A 24,364-nucleotide genomic window follows, 5' to 3' on the forward strand; every position below is an offset into this window, starting at 1 on the left:
AGGTACATGCCCTTAGCGGGAACCGAACCCGGGTCTCTCAGGACCGCAGGCCGACGCTCTAACCGCTGAACCAAACCGGCCAGGGCCAATCATTCATTCTTAATCAGCTCTACTGTCCTTGGTCCCTGAAGGAATGCCCTATACTTCATATTATCAAAGCCCTTCATGGCTTGAGACTCATAGGATGGATCTGTCCTTACCTGATGGGAAGCAGCTGCAAAACGAATCCAACCATCATCCAAGGAGACAACGAACTCTCCCCTTTGAAGCTGCACATTCACTTGGCCTCCTCCGAACAAGACCAGTGGGTACACAGACACCATGCTGCAGTCTCGGATGAACACCCGACTAGTTTTGATCTTCTCGTGGTACAGCAGGTAGGGGCTGTCGAAATGTCTGACCTGCAGCATAAAACCTCAGATGATGACAGTGATGTCACTGGCAGCACAAGGGGACCCCCACCAGTCCCATGGATATAAATACCACCTGTTCAGTAACTTACAAAATTCTCACCAGCCTGTCCCTTTCCAGACTTGTACGTGCCACTACCTACTTGACATCTCCACTGGTGTATCTCATGAGCACGTCAAATTTATGTTCAAAAGGATTCTTGATTTCCCCTCCATGTAGTGTTGAGTAAACGACTCTCTCCTCCCCAAATTTAGGAGCGACCCTTGACTGTTCCTTCCCTCTCACTTCATCTGCCGCATCACTAAGGCCTGTCAGCTGTTTTCGAAACACATGGTGAACTGGTGTGTTTGCAGCACCCCTACAGCCACCCCGTGCGACCGCCACCACCTCACGCAGACCGTGGCGATGGCGTCCCCAGTGCTCACCGCTTTCCTTTCCGCATCGTTACCATTTCTTTTAAACACGCAACCACAGATCGTTTAAAAACATGAATCCAGTTAGGGCTCAAAAAGCTCCAGTGATTTACCAAAGGCAAAATCTCAGAGCCTGACCATGGCTGACAAGATCCCACATGACCTGACCGCTGGGTGCTGTCCCAACTCGTCCACCACCTTCGCCCCTCGTTACCCCGCTGCGCTGGCCCCGGCCGCCTTCTTGCACTTCTGGGAGCACACCAAGTAGGCCCCCGCTCCTGGTCTTCGTGCTTGTTTCCTTTGCTGGAATGGTCTCTCTTTAGGTCCCTGCATGGCTCGCCCTTCACTGCATTTAGGATTTGCTCAACAGTTTGCTCCTCTTCCCTGACCACTCCATGTAAAACAGCCCCCGTCTTGTCACTCTCGATCTCTCCGTTTGATTTTTCTTCAGAGCACGTCACCAAGCTAAGATTGTTCACTTATTTCTTGCCTGTCTTCCCCACTAGAACGTGTGCTCTCGGAGGGCGAGACCTTGTCTGTCTAGCTCATCCACTGTCCCCCGTGGCTCCAACAGCGCCTGGCAGAGAGGCGCTCACAGACACCGAGTGGATGCATGAATGACCTGTGTCCGTGGCATGAGAGCCACAGGACACCAAGAAGAGGAGAAGTGGAGCACACTTAGGCCTCTGCTTCCTAAATACACATGGCTAAGAGGGCAGATGACCTCGTGGTCCTCAAACGCTTCTGAGCTTAATTCAGGAGGTCCTGTCCATGCTTCATTGACACTTTACCAGCAGTTCCAGGGCCTGAGCAGCCCTGACACTTCCAACTCTCTTCCTCTAGTCTCCTTTCCTCTTTTCTCCTGGCAGCTTTATCAAGCACCTGCTTTCGGCTAGGCACCAGGCTAGACATCAAGGATGTAAAATGGAAACAGCTCCTATCTTCAGGAATCTCACAGTTCCAGGAAGGAGACCTACTCTAAACCATAAAATAACATGATATGCACACAGTGGCAAACGCATATGATATGATGGTGGAACAGAAGTAAAGAGCAACTTAGAGAGAACAGGACACTGGGGAAGTGGTACTTAAGGGAAGCTTGGAGGATAAGAGAATGTCATTCCAGGCTTGGAGAAGAGAGCGAGCTACGTCATGGCACTGGGGACACTGTTAGAATCTCGTATTGCTGGAGTACGGAGAACGACAGCAGGAGAGAGCTGAGGGGGACATGGTATAAGAAGGGCCAGACATGAAAGGTCATATGAGAGTTTGCAGTTGATGCCAGACAGAAAGAATTTTAAGCAAGGGAATGACACGATCAAATGCATGTTTTGTAAAGACAATTCGGCAGGAGTAGTGTAAAAGGTTGGAGAGAGAGAGAGTATCAGAAGTAAGAACAGCACTTCAGGCAAAAGACAGATGTTTGAGGTTGAGGAAATAGCAGTGGGGTAAGAGAAGTAGGCACATCTGAGACATGTCCAAAAGTGGAATTGTTGGGACCTGGAATCTGGTGACCAACTGGATTGAAGCAAAGAGAAACAGGGTCTATGTCACTCCAGGGTTCGGATTTGGATGGTGCCATTCATCAAGACAGGGGACAGAGAAAGAGAAGAGTGACTTGGGGGATAAGAAGCCTGATTTTTTTGCTTGTGAATGTGAGGTGACTAGATGGCATCCAGCTCAGAGAAAACCCAGGACTGGAGTGAGAGATCTGGGGGGTCTGTGCCAGCAGGTAGGTCACAGTCAGAACCATGACGCTGTGGCCTGGTGGTTCAGGAAGAGTATGTATACTATAGTGAGAAAGTAATAACTCTTAAGGGCAGAACCACTATTTCAGAGCAAAAAAAGAGAAACTAGCAAAGGAGACAGAGGAGGATGATCAGAGAGACAGAAAAACATTAGAAGCAAAACATCAAAGATAGCTTCAAGAGGAAGAGAGGTCAGCAATGTCAAGAACTGTGTGAGAGTCAGCCTGGAGGTTACTCCAGTAGCTGAAGGAGGAATGAGAGCTGAGGATGTGGGATCAGCAAGTACAGGCCACTGCCTTTCGAGGCACAGATTTAGTGATGCAAAGAAACAATTTTGCTAAAGGGATTAAGAAGTTCAAATTGGCCCTGGCTGGTTTGGCTCAGCAGTTAGAGTGTCAGCTCAAGGAACAAAGGGTCTCAGGTTCGATTCCTGGTCAAGGGCATGCACCAGGGTTGCAGGTTCAATCCCTGGCCCCTGTTGGGGTCGTGTGAGAGGTAACCAATTGATGTGTCTCTCTCACATTGATGTGTCTTTCTCTCCCTCCTTTCTCCCCCCTTCTTCCCTTCCACTCTATCTAAAAATCAAGGGACAATTGTACTCGCATGAGGATTAACAAAAAAAAAAGTTCAAATCAATGGTCACAAAATAATCAAGGGTATGTAGAGCACAGCATAGGAAATATAATCAATACTACTATAATAACTATATGTGGTGCAAGGTGGGTACTGGAATTTTGTTTGTTTGTTAATCCTCACCCAAGGATATTTTCCCACTGATTTTTTTTTTTTTTTTTAGATAGAGTGGAAGGGAGGAAGGGAGAGAAAAACATCGATGTCAGAGAGACACATTGATTGATTGCCTCCCACATGACCCTGACCAAGGCTGTGGATCAAACTTACAACCCAGGTACATGCCCTTGACCGGGAATCGAACCCGTGACCCTTCGGTCCACAGGCTGACAGTGTTTTAAAAAAAAATTTTTTTTTTCTTTATTGATTTTAGAGAGAGAGGAAGTGAGAGGGAGAGAAAGATAGAAATATTGATGAGAGAGAACATCGATTGGCCACCTCCTGCATGCCTGCCACTGGGGATCAGGCCCACAACCCGGGCATGTGTCCTGACCGGGAACTGAACCAGCGACCTCTTGGTGCATGGGTCAACACTCAACCACTGAGCCACACCAGCCGGGCCAGGCTGATACTCTTAACTGCTGAGCCAAACTGGCTAGGGCTGGAAATATTAAGGAAAACATTTTGTAAAGTATATGACTGTCTAACTACTAAGCTCTACACCTGAAAATAATATATAATAATACTGAATGTCACATGTAATTAAAAGTTTTGTTTTTTTTTTAATCCTCACCCGAGGACATTTTTTGATAGTTTGTTCAGATAGAGTGGGAGGGAGAGAGAGAGAGAAACATTGACGTGAAAGGGACACATCGAGTAGTTGCCACCCACACGACCCAACCAGGGCCGGGGACAAACTGCAACCGAGGTACGTGCCCTTAGCAGGAACCAAACCCGGGTCTCTCCAGACCACAGGCCAATGCTCTAACCCCTGAGCCAAACCGGCCAGGGCAAGTTTTTAAAAATTAAAACACAAAGCAAGAGCCCTGGCTGGTTTGGTTCAGCAGTTAGAGCGTCGCCCCGCGGTCTAGAGAGACCCAGGTTCGGTTCCTGCTAAGGGCATGTACCTCAGTTGCAGTTTGTCCCTGGCCTGAGTTGGGATTGTGCAGGAGGCAGCCACTCGATGTGTCCCCTTCACGTTGATGTTCTCTCTCTCCCCCTCTCTTCCTCTCTCTCCCTCCCATTCTATCTGAACAAAAATGGAAAAATGTCCTCGGGTGAGGATAAAAAAAAAAAATACAAAACAACATTTTATATCCAAAAGCAGGCTTGAACATTTTTTTTTGTATCCAGCAGAATTTTCTTGAAATGGAAAGTCTTTCCAGAAATAGTCCAATTTCCAGTCTGTTTGTTTACTCAATCTTCCCTGGGTCAGTGGTGCTGTTGGAAACAGTGAGTGACAGAACATGGTTTGGCTGAATTTAAGGGCTGACATTTCTCACCCCACCTGCCACATGTAAATGTTATGTACACCCTGCCATTCTGACCTGATAGTTCACTGATGAAGGGTGAATGTGCACATATCCATCGTTCTTGGTAACAAACTTCAGCTCATCTGATTTTGGTTGCATTTTGACAGCTCCGGTACTGGTCTTCTGAAATTTCCCTTCAGGGCTTTTCACCTAAACAATAAGTATTTGTTAAAATAGATAGATAATATGTATATTTCCACTGTAGGATGTATTTCTTGGCACAAAACCAGTCTTGTTTGAATGCCTTTGCTGTTTCTTCCCTCTCTCACTTAGTTTCCTTTTGAAAGTAGTATAAACATACTTAAAAAAATTTTTTTTTTAATCTTTATTAATTTGAGAGAGAAAGGGAGAGGGAGAGGCAGAAACATCTGTGAGAGAAAACATTGATTGGCCGCCTCCTGCATGCCCCCTACTGGGGATCAGGCCCACAACCTGGGCATGTGCCCTGACTGGGAACTGGCGAACTCTTGGTGCATGGGTCAACGCTCAACCACTGAGCCACACCGGCCGGGCAGTATAAGCATATTTCTTTCTTTTCTTTTCAAACAATTTCTTTTCAAGAAGTGTGACTCTAGGTGCAGTAGCACTGGGTGACTAAACCACAACCAGCCACACGGCAGAGAAACCATGTTGACATTTCAGGTCTGCACTAATTATCAGGTGCAGAGATCCAGCTGGTAATACTGGGCCAGGAATCTGCTATCAACCCCAATCCCACTTTTTCAAATGAATTTCTTTCAAAACAGCAATAAAACGTTTATTCTATAACTAGAAAAGAAAATTCTATGAATAAACAGATGATTCCATTTGGAAAAAAAACTGAAAAACTTATGTATACACACCCACATATATGAATTACATATATATTACAAAAACAATATATGTTTACTGTATAAATAGTAGTAGGAAAAAAGAAAATAATGACTTCCTGTAATCACACAATTAAGAAATAACTAGCATTAGTATTTGATATCATTTCAGTTTTCTCTGATAGATTTATGTTTATATATGTAGAAAACCATAAACACAATATAAATAAAAATACACATATGTACTGAAACTAATACAAGATTGTTTTCTATAAATATACTTTTTAAAACTTAATATATTGAAAACTTTTTCCATGTTTTAAAATATTTTTCTAAAAACATAACTCTTAAGGGCAATATAGTACCTCAGTGTAATGATCTATAATAATTTAACCAATCAACTCCCTATTATTAAAATTAAAGATTGTTCATTCTAGCAGTTTATAATTGCAAACATTCCCCTAGATGCATCTTTATGCATATATGTAATTATTTCCTAATAATAAATCCTTAGAAATGAAACTTATCTAGAAAGGATGTATCAGTTTTATTCCAACTAAGAGTGAGAGTGTTCATTTTGGGGTGGGGGGGCTTATGCCAGTATTATAATTTTTAAATTTTGTCACATTATAATCACCCCAAACCCATAGTTTACCTTAGGGTTCACTCTTGGTATTGTACATTCTGTGGGTTTGGGCAAATGTATAATGACATATATTCATCATTAGTATATCACTGCCCTAAAAATCTACTATACTCTGCCTATTCATCCTCCCTCAACCTGATTTTATTTTTGTCTCCACAGTTTTGTTCCAAATTATTATTATTATTTTTTTTTCTTTTTTATCCTCACCCGAGGACATTTTTTTTTTTTTTTTTGATATTTTGTTCAGATAGAGTGGGAGGGAGAGAGAGAGAGAGAAACATCGACGTGAAAGGGACACATCGAGTGGTTGCCACCCACACAACCCAACCAGGGCCGGGGACAAACTGCAACCGAGGTACATGCCCTTAGTGGGAACCGAACCTGGGACTCTCGGGACCGCAGGCCGATGCTCTAACCGCTGAGCCAAACCGGGCAGGGCCCAAATTATTTTTTAAAGTAAATTTCAAATGATTTGAAAAGCACGCAAGTTCTAAGCAAAAAATGAATCATAAATTAATCAATGGATGTCAACTGGGCATTTAACAAAAAGTTAAAAGAGAAATGATTCAATACTCTGACAAATTCAAATTCTAGGGTGACAGGACTAGATAACAGAAACTCAGATAAGAGCCCAATAAGGGGGTTTTCAGAAGGGGGTGGGCACAGGTGGTCCCATGGAAAAGCACCAACTTGTTTGATTTTGTTCTTCATCTAATTTTAGTCTGTGGCAGAGGGTATACGAGAAAATGCAGTATATTTAATCAAAAAGATTAAAGAAGCAATCCATTTTACACAATAAATGTTCTTGAACAATGCACCTAAACAGATGTAAGGAAATGAAGGATTAGAAATGTACACTAAGATTAAAAGGCTCTGTGTGTTTGTGTGCGTGTCTTTAAGATGATTAATGTGTAGGGCTTAACTTATATCCTTTGGCTACAAATGAAACTAGTAGTGGGAGAATTCAGGAAAAGCATTTTGTTACCTGAACTACATTTGGATACAGAGCAGCACACAGCATTGCTGATATCAGCTTGGGGTTCTCGGCATTTGAATTTGCCTGTGAGAGAAATGCAACATTAATTTTATACGTAATGTGGCTCCCTCTGCCTGTGCCCTGGGATTTACCATCACATGTCATTTGATTCCTGTCTTAAAATAGACGAAAGCATCTAACTCAGTGGTTCTCAACCTTCCTAATGCCGTGACCCTTTAATACAGTTCCTCATGTTGTGGTGACCCCCAACCATAAAATTATTTTTGTTGCTACTTCATAACTGTAATCTTGCTACTGTTATGTCTTAGGCGACCCCTGTGAAAGGGTCGTTTGACCCCCCCCAAAGGGGTTGCAACCCACAGGTTGAGAACTGCTGATAACTGCTACCCCATGCTAGAAAAAAATTTTTCTAAGTAAAAAATAGATCTATTGGAACACATTCACACAGGACCCACTCCAAGAAGCCTACAATATTCTTTCCAGATCTCTGCAACACAGTTACAAAGCCTGCGTTCCTAAGGATCAGTGGAGAGAAAAGTTCTGGTTCATGAGATGTTCACAATCTCTAGAAAGTACTAACTTCACTTGGAACAGAGAGGCATCAGTTTGTCTTGAAGAAGTGTTCTTCCTATAGTTATACATAAAAACTATCCTTGGCTGGGAAAAGGCTGTTCTGATTTAAGAAGACATTATTGGAAAGTCTATTTTACCTCTTATGGTCTTATAAAGAACCAGTGTGAAATTTAAGAAACAAAAACAGGCCCTGGCCAGTTTGGCTCAGTGGGTGGGGCATCAGCCCACAGACCAGTGAATCTTGGGTTTGATTCTGGTCAAGGGCATGTACCTTGGTTGTGGTTCAACCCTGGCCCTGGCCTGGGTCTTGCGGGAGACAACCAGACAATGTGTTTCTGTTACATTGATGTTTCTCTCTCTCCCACTCTATCTGAAGATAAACAGAAAAATATCTTCAGGTGAGGATTAAAAAATAAAAATCAAACAAACAAACAAACAAACACAACACTAGCAACAATTACCAGAAAATCCTTCTGCTTTTGAGTGTTCATGGACACTTACTTGTGGAAAGAAAACCAAGACTGCCACAAACCCAGGGCTCATTGGGCTTAAGTAAGTGAAGGATGCCTACAAGTGTCCCTGAGCTAAAATACTATTCATGAGCTAATTAAAGAGAAGTAATAAGTAATTACCTCTTCTCCTGTGGCTTCCAGGATACCATCTCCCCCTAGGGCCCTTTTCTCAATTTCCCTGGCTCTGAGTCCCTCCTTCACAAAGCCTATATCTGATAACAGTTCAGTGAATTGTCGTTTGAGGCTGGCCATTTCCTGAAAGAAGCGGAAAAAGTCTTTAAGTAGGGGCATCAACATATCAAGGGTAGGTGCAGACAGTCTTACAGTGATGAATGACACAGAAAAGTATACTTCAGTGGACAGTAATGAGGCTCATATGGGTTCATCAAACAGGTCATTTCCAAAAAGGCAATTTACACAGGCAGACAGTTACACAGAAATTCATAAACTAAGAAAACCCCAATGGTAATTTTTTTTACCTCTAGATTACATTTAAAAATCATGTTCATTGGATTTTGGGGTAGGTCTGACTTTCCTGGAAATTCTTAGGACAGCAATAAAATTTGGCTAACTTTCTTTGGGACCCTGACTCCAGGCGCTGTGACACTGACTAGATTTCCTCCCTGCATTCGGCTCAGGTCCTCTGAGAGCCTTACCTGAGCTCGAGTGCTTAGTTCTGCATTCACAATGCAGAGCACCCGGCTCAGAACCTTCCCTTTCTCTTACCTTGAGGGCTCGCTGGCTCACATCTTTTCCTATGAATAGGGACATTATTAAGTAGTTTAGATATAGACACTCCTTTTTGTAGTTGAGCACAAGTATGAGAAAGAAAAGCCCACCCTCTTTCTCTTCTGGCTTCTGTTCAACGATAGGCTGTACATCAAATAACAGAGATAAAGGGATCCAAGGAACTGAAAGCTAAGCAACACTTTTCCATCTCTTGATGACAATTTGAGTATTTTCTGAAACGTTCAAGTACATATGGATAACATGGCAAAATATAACTAGGAGTTAAATAGACCATAAATATGTAGTTTTAATTGGCATCTTAATAAAACTACTATAATCTAAGCTGTAGTTTAATGAAAAGAGGAAACTGTTTGGTGGACCTCATAGAGCACAGCAAAATCTACATATATCCTGGAAAAAAAAAAAAAAAAAAGAATAAATAAATTTAGTAAAAAATTTAAAAGAAATATGATTTTATACTTAAGTGACTGATGAAATATTTATTATTGCATTAAATATTTAATATTTATCAAATGCCCTTTACATTAATATTCTTCAACTCTTGCTGCGTATCAGAATCACTTAGTCAACCCAACAACAATGACAATAAACAGATGCCAAGGCCCCAGCCCTAGAGATCAGATGTAACTGCATGGGGTGGAACCTGGGCATTTTTACTTTTTTTTAAAGCCTCCTCAGGTGAATCTAATGTACAGCCAGGATAGAAAATTATTGCTCTCGGTATACTTAGAATAAAGTCAGAGCCTTTCTTTTCTCAAAATGTCTCACTGAAATACATCTAAAGGCCGATGAGAATGAAGGCAAATACTGGGATACATGCACTTATTCAATGAATCTTTACTGAGCATCAGCTGTGTGCTGAGCACGGTTGTAGACACTGGGATACAGTGTTGGACAAAACAGATAAGGTCTCTGCTCTGATGGAGCTTCTGGGATACAGATACAGATACATACATAAATGTCAGGTACTGGTAATACTAATAACATTAATTTTGTGTTCTACTCCAGGACATCATTTAATATGAAAGTAAAGTTATTCCCCTGCCAGCCTCAAAATATTTGAGTAAAATAGATGCGTTACAAAGATGTACACATTCAGTATTCGGCTTCTTCTACCACTTTGGAAGAACACTCACAACAGAGGGCAGAGGCCTGTCTGTTACTACACAGAAGATAAACCTTTTCTTTCCTGTGTACTCATTACTGACATAGTAGCCTCTGATGGACATAAGGAAAACAAAGAAGAGACATCTGGTTCAGTACTCATTCTTTCTTTTGGGGAAAGGATAAGGAGCTAGGGATGGTTATAGACCACTTTAAGAATCTGCTGAAAGCTAGGATTCCTTTCTCTTAGAATAAGGCACATATGTATAAGCATATTATTTTGCATACAGTTTCAGAGGTTTATGGATCCAGGTTAAGAATGACTGGTAAAATTAACGAAAAAACTGACTTCCAGTAACCTTCAGAGTCCCTATATCATCCCCCTATCCTCCACATAAGTAAACACAAGCTCACTGAACAGAGGAAAAGGTTTAGCACAGAAGGCGTGATGTCGTGCATAGTCAGTAGTGTTTCACACAGATGGTAAAACTGAGCATCTTCCAGAAATAACATTTTCGATGTCAAGGCAGGATGAGCAACATCAAGTTGCAACACCCTCTGACGTGCTACTACAATAGAAAATGAATGAGAACAAACTGCCCCAGAATTGACTCACCTGAAGAACTCTTCCTGACAAGAAGTTCTGTCTGCAGTAATTATAACTTGTACGCATACCTTCTTTCATACTTAGCTGCCATCCCTAAATTTTGAAGAAAATAAAAATGAACTTTCTCTGTCTTTAACACCAGTTCTGGAAATAAACCTCATCTCTTAGGTTGTATACTTACCTTGTATGCTCGTAGAAGGGCCAGATAATCACTGTTTGCAAATGCAAATTCTAACTTCTTCTGGTTAGCTTCTTCTTTTTTATCCCAGGGAGACACCTAAATGAGAACATCAGATTTGAAGGCCACATTTTACCTCCGGTTTCACATGAACTTTCCTCTTGCTGGAGCAAGGTGCTTGGGAAGTGTTTTGTGTGGCACAGAGTATCAGTGTGTAGGTGATTACAGGCAATTATGGTGATCACGAGCAAACTACCACTTATTTGTCCTTGTGAGTCTGTCTGCCCAACCAAAATAAGCTCTACTGGGTCTTTTAGTTCCTTCTGGCAAGATGTCATCAAAGAGCCACTCATTCTGAAAGCTAGATTTAAAATTTGAAATTCTAACTTTGCTAACACTTTCCTTTCTAGGAGGACCAGTGCGAAAAGGATTACATTTGGGAGATTAACACTATGTTTACAAAACCTAGGAAAGGATAGGGGCTTAGTTTAGGCAAAGGATGACATCACCATTTCTAATATTTCTATATTCTAATAAAACAAAACAGTCGGTGAGAGGTTTATTTAGATAATATGAGACAGAGATCCTACTCACAACAATACTGACCTATATGTCCCTGAGCAAGTTATATCACCTACTCTGGTCCTTGATTTTGTCATTTGTTGTAAACGAGGGAGTTGAACTAATATCTTTTCGCAGAACTATGTGTTTACAATTCCATGAAATATAACATTAAAACTGAAGAAAATGGATACATGTATCTATTCCCCTATCTGTCTGAGATAAGCCATGGTGAAAATAAGGGCAGAGTGACACTCTACCCAACAACAGCAGAATATCCATTCTAAAGTCCACATAAAATACTCTCCAGGGCAGACTATATGCTTGGCCATAATTCAAAGCTTAATAAGTTTTAAAGGACTGAAATAATATCAAGTATGTTCTCTGACCACAATAGAATAAAATTAGAAATCAATAATGGAAAAAAACAAAAACCTGGGAAACTCACAAGTGTGTAGATATTAAAGATCATGATGCCTAACTAACCAATTGGTCCCAGAAGAACTAAAAAGGGAAATCATAAAATACTTGAGATGAATGCCCTGGCCAGTTTTTCTCAGTGGTTAGAGCGTCAGCCCGCAGACCGAAGAGTCTTGAGTTTGGTTCCTGCTAAGGGCACATACTTTGGTTGCAGTTTGTCCTCGACCCCAGTTGGGGTCATGTGGGTGGCAGCCACTTGATGTGTCTCTCTCACGTTAATGTTTCTCTCTCTCTCTCTTCCCTTCTCTTCCTCCCACTCTATCTGAAGATAAATGCAAAAAAAGGGTCCTCAGGTGAGGATAATAAAATAAAAAATACTTGAGATGAATGAAAATGAAGATACAACATACCAAAACTTATGAAATGCAGTTAAAGCAGTCCTTAGAGGAAAATGTATAGCTGTAAGTATCCATATTAAAAAAGATCTCAAATCCTAACCTCCTACCGTAAGACACTAGAAAAAGAAGAGCAAACTAAACCTAAAGCAAACAGAAGGAAGGAAATAAAAATGAGCATAAATTAATAAAATAGAGAATAGAAAAACAATAAGGGAAATCAATTAAGTCAAAAGCTGGTTCTCTGGAAAGATCAGTAAAACTGACAAACCTTTAGCTAAACAGAAAAAAAAGAGAGAAGGCTCAAATTACTAGAATCAGAAATGAAAGAGGGGACGTTACTACCAACCTTTTAGAAATAAAAGAGACTACAAAGGAATACTATGAATAACTGTATGTTAACAAATTAGATAACTTAGATGAAATGAACAAATTCCTAGAAAAATACAAACCATCAAAACTGACTCAACAAGAAATAGACAATCTTATGAGACCTATAATAAGAGACTTAATTAGCAGTAAAATAACTACTCACAAAGAGAAGCCTAGGTGGCTTCACCACTGAATTCTACCAACCATTTAAAGAGAATTAATACTAATTCCTCACAAATTCTTTAAAAAAAGAAAAACAAAAAACACCCAGAAGAATAATTTTATGTGGCCAGTATTACTCTGATACCAAAGCCAGGCAAAGACATCCCAAGAAAACAAACACTATAGAGCAGTATCTCTTCTGAATATGGAAGTAACAATCCTCAACAAAATAACAAAAAAGACAAAGCTGGAGGACTCATACTTCCTAATTTCAAAACTTACTACAAAACTACAGTAATCAAGACAGTGTGGTACTTAACTGAAATAGAATTGAGTCCAGAAATAAGCCCATGTATCTATGGTCAATTGATTTTTGATAAGCATGCCAAGACCATTCAATAGGGAAAGAATAGTCTTTCAACAAATGGTGCTGCAACAACTGAATAGTCATGCAAAAGAATGACAATTAACTCAAAATAATCCAAAGACCATAATGTAAGAGCTAAAACTATAAAATTCTTAGAAAAAAAAAATAGAGGGATAAATCTTTATGACTTTGAATTTGGGAATACATTATTAACTAAGGCAATAAACAATGATAGAAATCGGACTTCATTGAAATTGAGATAGGTCTGTTTCAAAGGACCTATCAAGAATATGAAAAAGGTAACCCATGGAATAGGAGAAAGTATTTGCAAATCATTTCTAATAAGGGATGTGTATCCAGAATATATAATGAACTCTTACAACTCAATAATAAAAAGACAAATAACACAATTTAAAAATTGACGAAAAATCTGAGGAAACATTTCTTGAAAGAAGATATACAGCCCTGGCCAGTTTGGCTCAATGGTTAGAGTGTCGGCCCACGGACCAAAGAGTTGCGGGTTTGATTCCGGTCAAGGGTATATACCTTGGTTGCGGTTCGTCCCTGGCCCTGGTCAGGGTCCTGTGGGAGGCAACCACCTGACGTGTCTCTCTCACACTGATGTTTCTCTTTCTCTTCCCCTCCCTCCCACTCTATCTGAAGATAAACAGAAAAATATCCTCGGGTAAGGATTAAAAAAAAGGAAGAAGATATACAAATTGCCAATAAGCAAATTAATAGATGTTTAATATCATTAGCCAGAAGGGAAATAGAAATCAAAACCATAAATTCATATCCCTTGGGATGGTTATAACTAAAAAAGTCAGAGAAGCCCGGCCCGTGTGGCTCAGTGGTTGAGCATCAACCCATGCACCAGAAGGTTCGATTCCTGGTCAGGGCACATGCCCAGGTTGTGGGCCAAATCCCCAGTGGGGGCATGCAGGAGGTGGCCAATTGATATTCTCTCTCATTGATGTTTCTATCTCTCTCTCCCTTTCCCTTCCTCTCTCTCTAAAAATCAATAAAGAAAAAAATTAAAAATCAATAAATACATAAATAATTAAAATAAAAAAATCAGAGAATAACAAGCACTGGTAAGGATGTAGAGAAACTGCAACCTTGATAAAAGGCTGGTGGAAGGTAATATGCAGCTACTCTGAGAGTGTCTGGAAGTTTCCCAAAAAGTTTAAAATAGAGTTACCATTTAATCCAGTAATTTCACTCCTAGGTATATACCCATGACAACTAAAAATATAGGTCCATAGAGATAAAAACTTATACATGAATGTTTGTAGCCAAAGGTGGAAACAACTATCCATCAAGTACTGAATGCATAAACAAAATGTGGTATATCCATACAAAGGAATATTATTTGGCCATAAAAGGAATAAAGTACTAATGCATGCTGTAACATAGATGAATCTTTTTTTTTTTTATAGATGAATCTTAAAAGCATTATAATAAGTGAAGAAGTCAGTCACAAAAGACCATATATTATATTATTTCATCAATATGAAATGTCTAGAATAGGCAAACCTATGAAGAGAGAAAGTGGACTTATGGTTGTCTAGGGCTGGAGTGTATGGGGAGATTTGAAGGGAATTGGGGAGTAATAGTTATGGGGTCTCTTTATGAGGTGATAAAATATTCTAAAAATGCCCAGCTGGTGTGGCTCAGTGGTTGAGCATCGACCCATGCACCAAGAGGTCGCTGATTTGATTCCTGGTCAGGGCACATGCCCAGGTTGTGGGCCTGATCCCCAGTGAGGGGCATGTAGGAGGTGGCCGCTTAATGTTCTCTCTCATTGATGTTTCTATCTCTCTTTCCCTCTCCCTTCTTCTTTCTCTAAAATCAATAAAGAAATAAAATTTTTTTAATCTTTAAAAAAAATATTCTAAAACTGACTATGGTGATGTTTGCACAGTAGTAAAAACTACTGAATTGTACACTCTGGAAAAATTGTATTTCAATAAAGTTGTTTTAAAAAAGCACCTTTTACTTGTTTGCATTTTCTGATTTTTCTACAATGAGAAAGTATAGCAGATATAATTTAAAAAATTTAGATTATTTTAATAAATTGGAGCTTCAGTTCTTAATCTTTATTTGGGGTATAGATTCATATGAGGATTAGATAAAAGTTATAGACACTGTACCCTAAAAAATTTGCATACAACATATAAGAAAATTTTTAGGGGGTTCACATAACCCTGCAGCCCCCATGGTCCCCTTAGAGACCTATGGAAAGTTTAGATGCATGTTGTTTACTTACAAAAGGAGACTTAAAAGCCAAACTAGCAGCAATGGTGAGAGCAGGATCCAAACAGCGGAAGATAGACCCAAACAGCATCAGTTTGCCAATTCTCACATCCACAGGCAGAGAGGCCAAGTGATACCCTAGGGGGGTCAGTTTTTCATCTGGAGTTAATGCTCCCAAGTCTCGTAATCGTATTTTTGAGGCACGGAGGGAATCAGGATGTGGCGGTTCGATGAGCCGAGAGAACACAGATTGGAGATTATGAGTGCTAAACATCTCTAAAATTTTAATTCTGAAAAGAAAAAAAAAGGAATTTGACATTTATTTATAGTGGGATCATATCAATGAGTAAGCTTCTTTCTTGAATAAAAATAACGTATAATTTCCTAGATATATGCTTTCATAAACCAGACAATGCTAGTTTAAATTAAAAAAAAATCTTATGTCTTCTGGTTGTCCAGCAATAAATTGCAGAAACACTTTCAGATTCTGAAATTCATTGAGATTCAGAATAAAATTATTTTTATAAACTTTCAACATGCTTCTTTCTATAACAGTGGGATCAAATCATGAAATAAAATTAGAATGACTCACTCTCTTTCCCACATTTGAAACTGCATAGTAATTGTTTAATTGTTTACAAAATATGCATTGTGTCCTGCCTTTAGCAGCTCTTGAAAAGCTATTGTTTTAAATTATGAATTTAAGCAGTTTTAGAAGAGAAAAATCTAATAAATAGAAAATTTCTTTACTTCACTTATATAGGGTGGGGCAAAAGTAGGTTTATAGTTGTGAGAACACAAAACAAAGTTTATTCTTGTATTATTATTTATTTATTACTTATTGTATTACTTATTTGTATTATTTCCATTCGAACAACTATAAACCTACTTTGCCAACCCCCGTATTTCCTTTTTTAAGCTGTGAACCTATAAACATACAATTTTACATATTTACTAATGTGCACATATTTGGTACCTAGCTTTTTCCCACTTACATGACGTAGATGTTTCACTTTAACACATGCATTGACAGTAATCCACTTACATTTTGAATGTCAAAAAAGAAATGAACTATGTTGGCTTATATAACTTACCTATTTCCCCACTGTTGTATTTGAGTTGTTTTTAAATCATATGTGCTACATATATCACATTTCCCCTTCTCTCATCTTTCATCAGGGTCAATCAACTTCCAAAGCTCTCAAATCCCTTCACTGCTCTTTTGCACTGTTACCACCTTAGTTCAAGGCATCTGTTTGCCCAGTTTCTTAAGACCTGACCATGAACACCTGATAGCAGGGACTGTGTCTTGTGCCCTACAGTATCCCTAGTGCTTATCCCAACCCCTGGCAAATGGAAGGCTCTCAAAATAAATCTACTAGATAAAAGTAGAGCTATAACATCTTTGCACAAATCATATTTTTTCTTTGTGTTATTATTTTACAGGCATATTCCTTCAAAGTGATGATTAGGTCAAAGGACACGGACAGTTTTAGAGGTCTTGTAAATTTTCAGAAAGGTTGAACCATAGGTCCCCTAGTTTCAATAACATTGAGTTTGATCATTCATCCATTAAATTCCACTTTATGATACTTATTCTTATTTGTTCACCTGGTAAATAATGGTGTTTTCAATTAGTTTTTGTTCACTTTGCTCTAATTGATAATGAGGATGTAGATTTTTCCCTGTGATGATTTAGTACCGGTGGTACCTCTGACTTATTTCTTAATAAGTTAGATTACTTTTCTGATTTACAAATCTATTCTTTAGATCTATTTTAGCGCCATCCTCTACAATGTAAGAGATCTTTATGTGCAGAAAGTGCAGAAAGTTAAAAGGGCCCTGGCTGGTTTGGCTCAGTGCTTAGAACGTCGGCTTGCAGACCAATGAGTCAAGGGCACATACCTAGGTTGAGGTTTGTCCCCGGCCCTGGCTGGGTCGTGCGGAGGGCAACCAGTCGATGTGTCTCTCTCACATCAATGTTTCTCTCTCTCCCTCACTCCCACTCTATCTGATGACAGATGGAAAAATATCCTCAGGTGAGGATTAAAAAAAAAAAGGAAGTTAAAAGGAATAGTAAAGGCAACATTGAGGAGCTCTTTCTTTGCAAATGAACAAATTCATCTATGTCCACTCTTAGCGAAATGTCTCCTACTAAGAAAAAGAAAATATGGGTGTACCTTAGACAGAGCTGTTCCAATGGCACTCTCTGAATTTCTGGTAGCTGCTGCTTTAAAAGCTGGTGACTGAAGTGATGGCTAGTGAATAAATGGAAGCAGACCCCAGAAGCAACACGACCTGCTCGACCTTTTCTTTGCAGAGCATTGGCTTGAGAGACAAAAGTATCTTCGAGACTTTCCATCCCTTTGCTGGCATCATATCTTTAAAGAAAAAGAAAATGTGAAAAAAAGTTATTTTATAAAAACATGGCCAAGACTCTACTTAGCATGGACATATTAGATGAACCATCTCACTTCTGTAGAAGGACACAGTGTCCTCTGGGTTCTGTGATAGTTGAGTCCCCGGTGGGAGCATAGTACTAATTTAAAGGGTATCGAACACTACTACATAGTTTCTTTAACTCTTTTTATTTTAAAAAAAATGCTTTTTCATCTTTTATTTTGGACAAAAATTGTATATATTTAAGGTGTACAATGTGACATTTGGTGTATATAGATACTGAGAAATGATTCCAATATTAAAGTAATTAACACATATCAACTCCCATATCAACTTTTTCATTTAAACACATGTAAAGCATATGAAAAAAGAGGAAAACTAATTAATTACTTTCCAGATAAAACCTTAAACTTTCCATCTCTGTTTGACTTTAGGATTATGCTCTGGCTTTGGACTCACTCATATAGCCACACAGTTTTCATACAGTATTTTTCAAGCAGCAATCCATGTAGTTTAATAGCATTAGCATAAAGAGCTGTGTCACTCTAAATGAGGCATCTGTAGCCCCTCCTTTATTTTGCCAAGAGAAAATACCTCTTTTCTTTCATTTTCCCAGAATCGATGACATAGACAACATCATCGATGGTTATGGATGTCTCAGCAATGTTGGTGGAAATTATAATCTTAGTCACACCTACAGGAGGTTTTATAAACACAGCCTGCTGCTCTTCACTGGATAAAGATGAATGAAGTGGGTGAACAACACATCTGAAAGGCAATAAAAGCACAGTTAGTGTTCTAGCATAAAGCACTGGAATTGGATTAGAGCGGGTGAATTTCTATTTAACCATCACACCAAGTATCAGCAGCTTCTCGATCACCACCTGTGGAGAAGGGCCCAGCTCTTCTAAATAAGAAGGTTCTTTCTGATCCTTACAAAGTATTTACTCAGTTCTATGAACTAAAAACCTTGCATCAACTTGGGAAAAACTGGAGTGTAATTCAGTAGTAAATAATCAAGAGGACTAAATAGCTGACATTCTACAAGTAACAGACCTAGAGCACACTAACAAGCAAACAATTATTTTTTCCCTACCTTTATTTTTTTTTTATCCTCACCCGAGGACATTTTTCAATATTTTGTTCAGATAGAGTGGGAGGGAGAAAGAGAGAGAGAAACATCAACGTGAAAGGGACACATCGAGTGGTTGCTACCCACACGACCCAACCAGGGCTGGGGACAAACTGCAACCGAGGCACGTGCCCTTAGCGGGAACCGAACCCGGGTCTCTCTGGTCTGCAGGCTGATGCTCTAACCGCTGAGCAAAACCGGCCAGGGCATTTTTTCTCTACCTTTAAATCCAGAGAAAGAGAAGCAGAGACAGTATGTATACTAAGAAATTTCATTCTTATATTTCTGGGGAGTGTTCATTTGTCAAGTAGTCATCTTCCTCAATATGAAGACACACCCAATGTTTCTTGCCACCAGAAGAGAAACCATTAAAAATTATTTTTTCTCGAAATGGTCGTATTTCTTTGTTGTTACTAACATTGGCTTCTACTATCCTTTATACCTGGCAACTGAAATTACATGCAGTTTTGCTGAGTCACTATGCTAAGTGAAGAGAAATATTTTTATTTTATGGAATGGGAATGATTGACTTCTTAGAACAAATAGGTCTATTTCCAGCTGGCATAAACAAACATATTCTTGAGGAATGACACTAGAATCGAAAGAGGGTGATTGATGACTGTAAAAAAAGACCTTTCTGGTTACTTATCTTTGCATATAACTGCAAGATGATTGAGGATACAGAAAGCAAGCAACTTACCGATTACTACGTCTGTTGTTGAAAAGAGAATTAGACTGTAGCTGTTCATAAAGCATTTTGATTTCTGCCAATCCTGGTAAAAATACAAGTATAGCACCTGGATATATAAAAAAAAAAATCAATTTGATAGATGCAAAAAAGAAAAAAACTAACAGATTATAACGCTATTTTAAATGAAAAAAAAGTAATAATCTGAGATTTTTCACTTTCAATTTTCTTTATAAAGTCCCCAAGAATTTAATAGATAACAAACTTTAAAAACATATTTTCTGACTTAATTACTACAAAATGAATGAGATATTATTATCTTCCTACAACAGGAAAAAAGGAAGTGTAGAAAAATATAATGCCTTAAGTTATACAAGCATCATTAGCAAAGCTCTCCTTTTTAAAAAATTATGTTTTTATTGATTTTTTTAGAGAGAGAGGAAGGGAGAGATAGAAACGTCGATTTGAGAAGAAACCATCAATCAGCTGTCTCTTGCACACCCCCTACAGGGGATTGAGCCCGTAATCCGAGCACGTGCCCTGACCGGGAATCAGACCAGGACCTCTCAGTCCATGGGATGATGCTCAATCCACTGAACCACACTGACCAGGCTAGCAAAGCTCTTTACACATATTTCTTCAGTGCACTGGCTGCTGACATTTCTATAGGAAGATCAGCCTTTTAGTCTGAAAGACTCTTCTATTACTAAAATAAGTCCAGAAACATTTGAAACATTTGACTGAAAACAAGGCAAAGAAACTACAATTGGCTGGCCAACCTGGTAATCTAAACTCAGACATATGTTGAAAACGTAGCACATTAACTAACTATGCCATTTAATGGTTTATGGGCTTTTTTTTAAAAACCTCACTGGAAGATACATTTCATTGATTATTTGGGGGGGGGGGGGACATTGATGGGTTGCCTTATGTACACGCCCCAACCGGGGATCCAACTCGAAACCTATGTATGTGCCCTGACTGTGAATCCATGGGATGACACTCCAACCAACTGAGCCACACTGGCCAGGGCAGTTTATGAGCTTTTAAATTTTACATGAAAGAAAATCAATAGTGATAACTGATTATAGTGTATTTCTGTGCCAAGAACGACCACTCAGTAATAGTTACCTTCTTCTGTGCTTTGTTCAGAGAGGAAATTGGCACACATCTTTTTTTTTTTAAATATGTTTTTATTGATTTTAGAGAGAGGGAGGAAGGGAGATGTGCCCTGACTGGGAATCTCACTGGTGACGTCTTGATGCATGGGACAACACCCAACCAACTGCACCACACAGGCCAGGGCTTGGCACACATCTTTAACCTCACAAATATTTATTGGGTACCTATGTTACCTCTGTGCTAGGTACAATGAAATATAAAACAAAGATCTGCCCATAAGGAACTCATGACCTGTTATTTATCACAGTTATTCTTCCCACTAAATAAATAAGGAAACTAAATTATAAAAATTAAACTATGAAGAAGGGCAAAAGGAATGTTTCAGAGTTGGTTTTAATACTTCACAGTATACAAAGCATGTTTCACATACATTATCTCTCATTTGATCCTTGCAGCCACCTATTAAGAAGGTAATTAGTGCCCTCAAAGTGATTCTGCGACTTGACCAGGTCACAGAGTTAGTAAGAGTGGAGCTTGACACAAACCTAGGGTTTCTGGCATCAGATTCAAGCTCTTTCCATTACATACTGCATGCTCTTCCCTACTAAAATACCACAACATTCCAGAGTGGTGCTACAAATCTATATGGAGGGAAGAAAATATTTTGTCTATATTTTTATGTCTTCTGATCTGTTCTGCCCTCACGGCTTAGCCATCTGTTTCAGAGATATCTGTAATATTCACAAATATATCACTGACTCCCTAATCACTACTTCTACTCGGCTTTGAATGCAGGTAATTTTTTAACATTTCTTTTTGTCTGCTATTCTTAATTTTTTCCAATAATAGTCTTTTCCGTTAAAAACAAGATATTAAGTCCAATGATAATGCATTAACCAATATTGCCTACTTGCCAAGGGATGAGAAACAAGGCAGTTCAGTATTTTTATGTGGCTCACACATCTCTAAAAAATACACAAAATGATTAAAATCTAAGCAGAGGAGGGTAGTCACTCCCATTTCTCTTACACTGTAATGAGCACATAATGTAATTGTTTTATCTAGTATTCAACTTAATGATCACTCAATATTGGCTGCATCTATTCATGCAACAAATATATACTCCACCTAAATATTCCAGACACTGTTCTAGGGTCTCAGGAATACAGTGGTGCACAAGAAATCCTATTCTTAAGGAGCTTATATTCTATTGAAGGAAACTGTCAGTAAGCAGAACTGTAATTTTGGATAATGTTAAGTGCTATAATGAAAGTAAAACTCATTTTTGAATATTATGATGGAGTGGGGTAGCAAGACAACAGATAAGGAGAAGACATTTCTCTGAAGAAAAGGCATTTAACACATTTGACAAAAACCTGAATGATATGAAGGATTCAGTTATGAGAAGATCTGGTCCATTCATTCTGGGGATAAGGGACTGCAAGTGATGTAAAGAAGCCACTGGGATGGGAAGAGAGTGAGTGAGAGGAAAGTAGTTATTGCATTGTGTTTTATAAGCAGTAGCAGTAACAGTGATGATAATAACGATAAGTATAATTATAATATTATCACTATTAGGGGTAGTATCAACTTGGCATTAACTATATGCCAGGCACTGTGCTAAGTGCTTTACAAATGGTTTCTTTTAATCATCAAAATAGCTTTACCTAAGAGGATGTATTAGTGTCTTCATTTTACAAACAAGGAAACTGAGGCATAGGAAAAAAGGATAAGGACTTTATCCAAGGTTACGGAGTTCCTGAGTAGCAGAGCTGGGCAGTTTATCAGACTCTAAAGTTGTTCTCTTAACACCAACGCCCCATAGCCTCCATGTGCAAAGTCTTCATGGGACTCAAACACTCATTACTAGGCTCCCACTGAGCCACAGATCATCCAAGCCTTCTTTTCAGCTTTCTTCCTTTGGGACTTTGTATTGTTAACATCTTTTTATTCAGTGTGAGCAGTGTAGAGCAAAAAAAGTGAGTGGTCCTCAAAAGGTAAAAGGTAAAATTTCCCCCCAAAAGCCTAATAAGCAACTTTATATATAACTGGGGTGGGAGCAAGGGCTCCCCACAGTGCCCACAATCTCAGGAAGTAAGCTCCCTTCCCTTTTGCCATCTCACATATAAATAGAGACCAGAAGCAGTTACCTGGGGGGTAGGAGTGCTTTCCACCTACAATCCATTCTAACAAGGCCTCTATTAATTCAAGATTAACCTTTTCAAAATCCATGACGGACATTGTTTTGATGACTGATTTGCTAACCCCTGAAAGAAAGGTAAAAATCAGAAGGATAATTATTTATACATTATTGAACACAATATGCCTGGGAATGAGGTGTCTTGATGTGATTTAATAACACAGATATTAACATTTAATGTACTAAAATGAATTTTTTCTTTCAGTCTCTCAGAACATACAAACTCATTCAAAGCCCTTTTTTTTTTTTAATCCTCAACTGAGGATATATTTGTTTTTATCCTCACCCAAGGACATTTTTCCATATTTTGTTCAGATAGAGTGGGAGGGAGAGAGAGAGAAACATCGACATATCAAAGTGGTTGCCACCCACATGACCCAACCAGGGCCAGGGACAAACTGCAACCGAGGTACGCGCCCTTAGCGGGAACTGAACCCAGGTCTCTCCAGACTGCAGGCCGATGCTCTAACCGCTGAGCCAAACCGGCCAGGGCGATATGTTTTTTTTAAATATATTTTTTCTTTATTGATTTTAGAGAGAGAGGAAAGGAAAGGGAGAGAGAGATAGAAACACTGATGAGAGAGATCATTGATTGGCTGCCTCCTGCATGCCCCCCACTGGGGATCGGGCCCACAACCTGGGCATGTGCCCTGACTGGGAATCGAACCAGTGACCTCTTGGTGCATGGGTCGATGCTCAACCAGTGAGCCACACTGGCCAGGTGATATGTTGTTGCTTTTTTTTTATTGATTTTGGAGAGAGAGGAGGGGTGGGGAGAGAGAAACATCGATGTGAGAGAAACATCAATCAGTTGCCTACCATACGCCTGGGGACCGAACTTACCCTCAAAAGGTTCAGGAAAAAAAATCTATACATGTACACACAGCAAATGATAAACAAATGAAACAAAATAATAACACTGGTGAATTGGGGTAAAGGATATAGAGGTTCACTGCACAGTCTTATAAACTTTAATTTGGAATTTGAAATCATATCAAATAAAAATTATAAAATATTCAAAAATATCATTTATATTTTACTACCTCCCAATTTTTCTATAATGAACATATTTCTTTTAAAATCAGAAAGAACCCATTGATAAATATAATAACAATAATAATATAATATGCATTGGAACTGTTCTTTTTCTAAGTTTAAGGTTGTTCTGTGAATTAAAGACAATGTAACTATAAAGCCACATCTTTCTTCTTCATGATCATGGTGGGGGAAAAAAACTATCGTTGACCCTAAACATTCTGGGGGTTAGGGCTGCTGATACTTCTGCGCAGTCGAAAATCTGCTTATAACTTTTGACACCCTCAAAACTTAACTACTAATAGCCTACTGTTGACCAGAAGCCTAACCAATAAAATAAACAGTCAATAACATATTTTGTATGTTACATGTATTATATGCTGTATTCTCACAATAAAATAAGT

General features: G+C 39.1%; 1 protein-coding gene across 9 annotated transcripts in view; it reads right to left on the minus strand.

The window, feature by feature from the left end:
• The window catches only part of DHX57 (DExH-box helicase 57), a 57,035-nt gene that overhangs the window by 5,892 nt on the left and 26,779 nt on the right, over nucleotides 1–24,364 (minus strand). For all 9 annotated transcript variants that reach the window (XM_036262662.1, XM_036262663.1, XM_036262658.1 and 6 more), the window contains 11 exons: nucleotides 22,876–22,992; nucleotides 19,616–19,712; nucleotides 18,378–18,551; nucleotides 17,564–17,764; nucleotides 15,397–15,673; nucleotides 10,854–10,949; nucleotides 10,682–10,765; nucleotides 8,332–8,466; nucleotides 7,115–7,189; nucleotides 4,690–4,824; nucleotides 201–401 (listed from right to left, as the gene is read on the minus strand). In XM_036262662.1, the coding sequence (XP_036118555.1) occupies nucleotides 201–401; nucleotides 4,690–4,824; nucleotides 7,115–7,189; nucleotides 8,332–8,466; nucleotides 10,682–10,765; nucleotides 10,854–10,949; nucleotides 15,397–15,673; nucleotides 17,564–17,764; nucleotides 18,378–18,551; nucleotides 19,616–19,712; nucleotides 22,876–22,992 (1,592 nt within the window). The remainder of the gene's footprint in view (nucleotides 1–200; nucleotides 402–4,689; nucleotides 4,825–7,114; nucleotides 7,190–8,331; nucleotides 8,467–10,681; nucleotides 10,766–10,853; nucleotides 10,950–15,396; nucleotides 15,674–17,563; nucleotides 17,765–18,377; nucleotides 18,552–19,615; nucleotides 19,713–22,875; nucleotides 22,993–24,364) is intronic.

Source organism: Molossus molossus, unplaced genomic scaffold (assembly GCF_014108415.1).
Source record: "Molossus molossus isolate mMolMol1 unplaced genomic scaffold, mMolMol1.p scaffold_m16_p_15, whole genome shotgun sequence".
NCBI classification, from domain to species: Eukaryota; Metazoa; Chordata; class Mammalia; order Chiroptera; family Molossidae; genus Molossus; species Molossus molossus.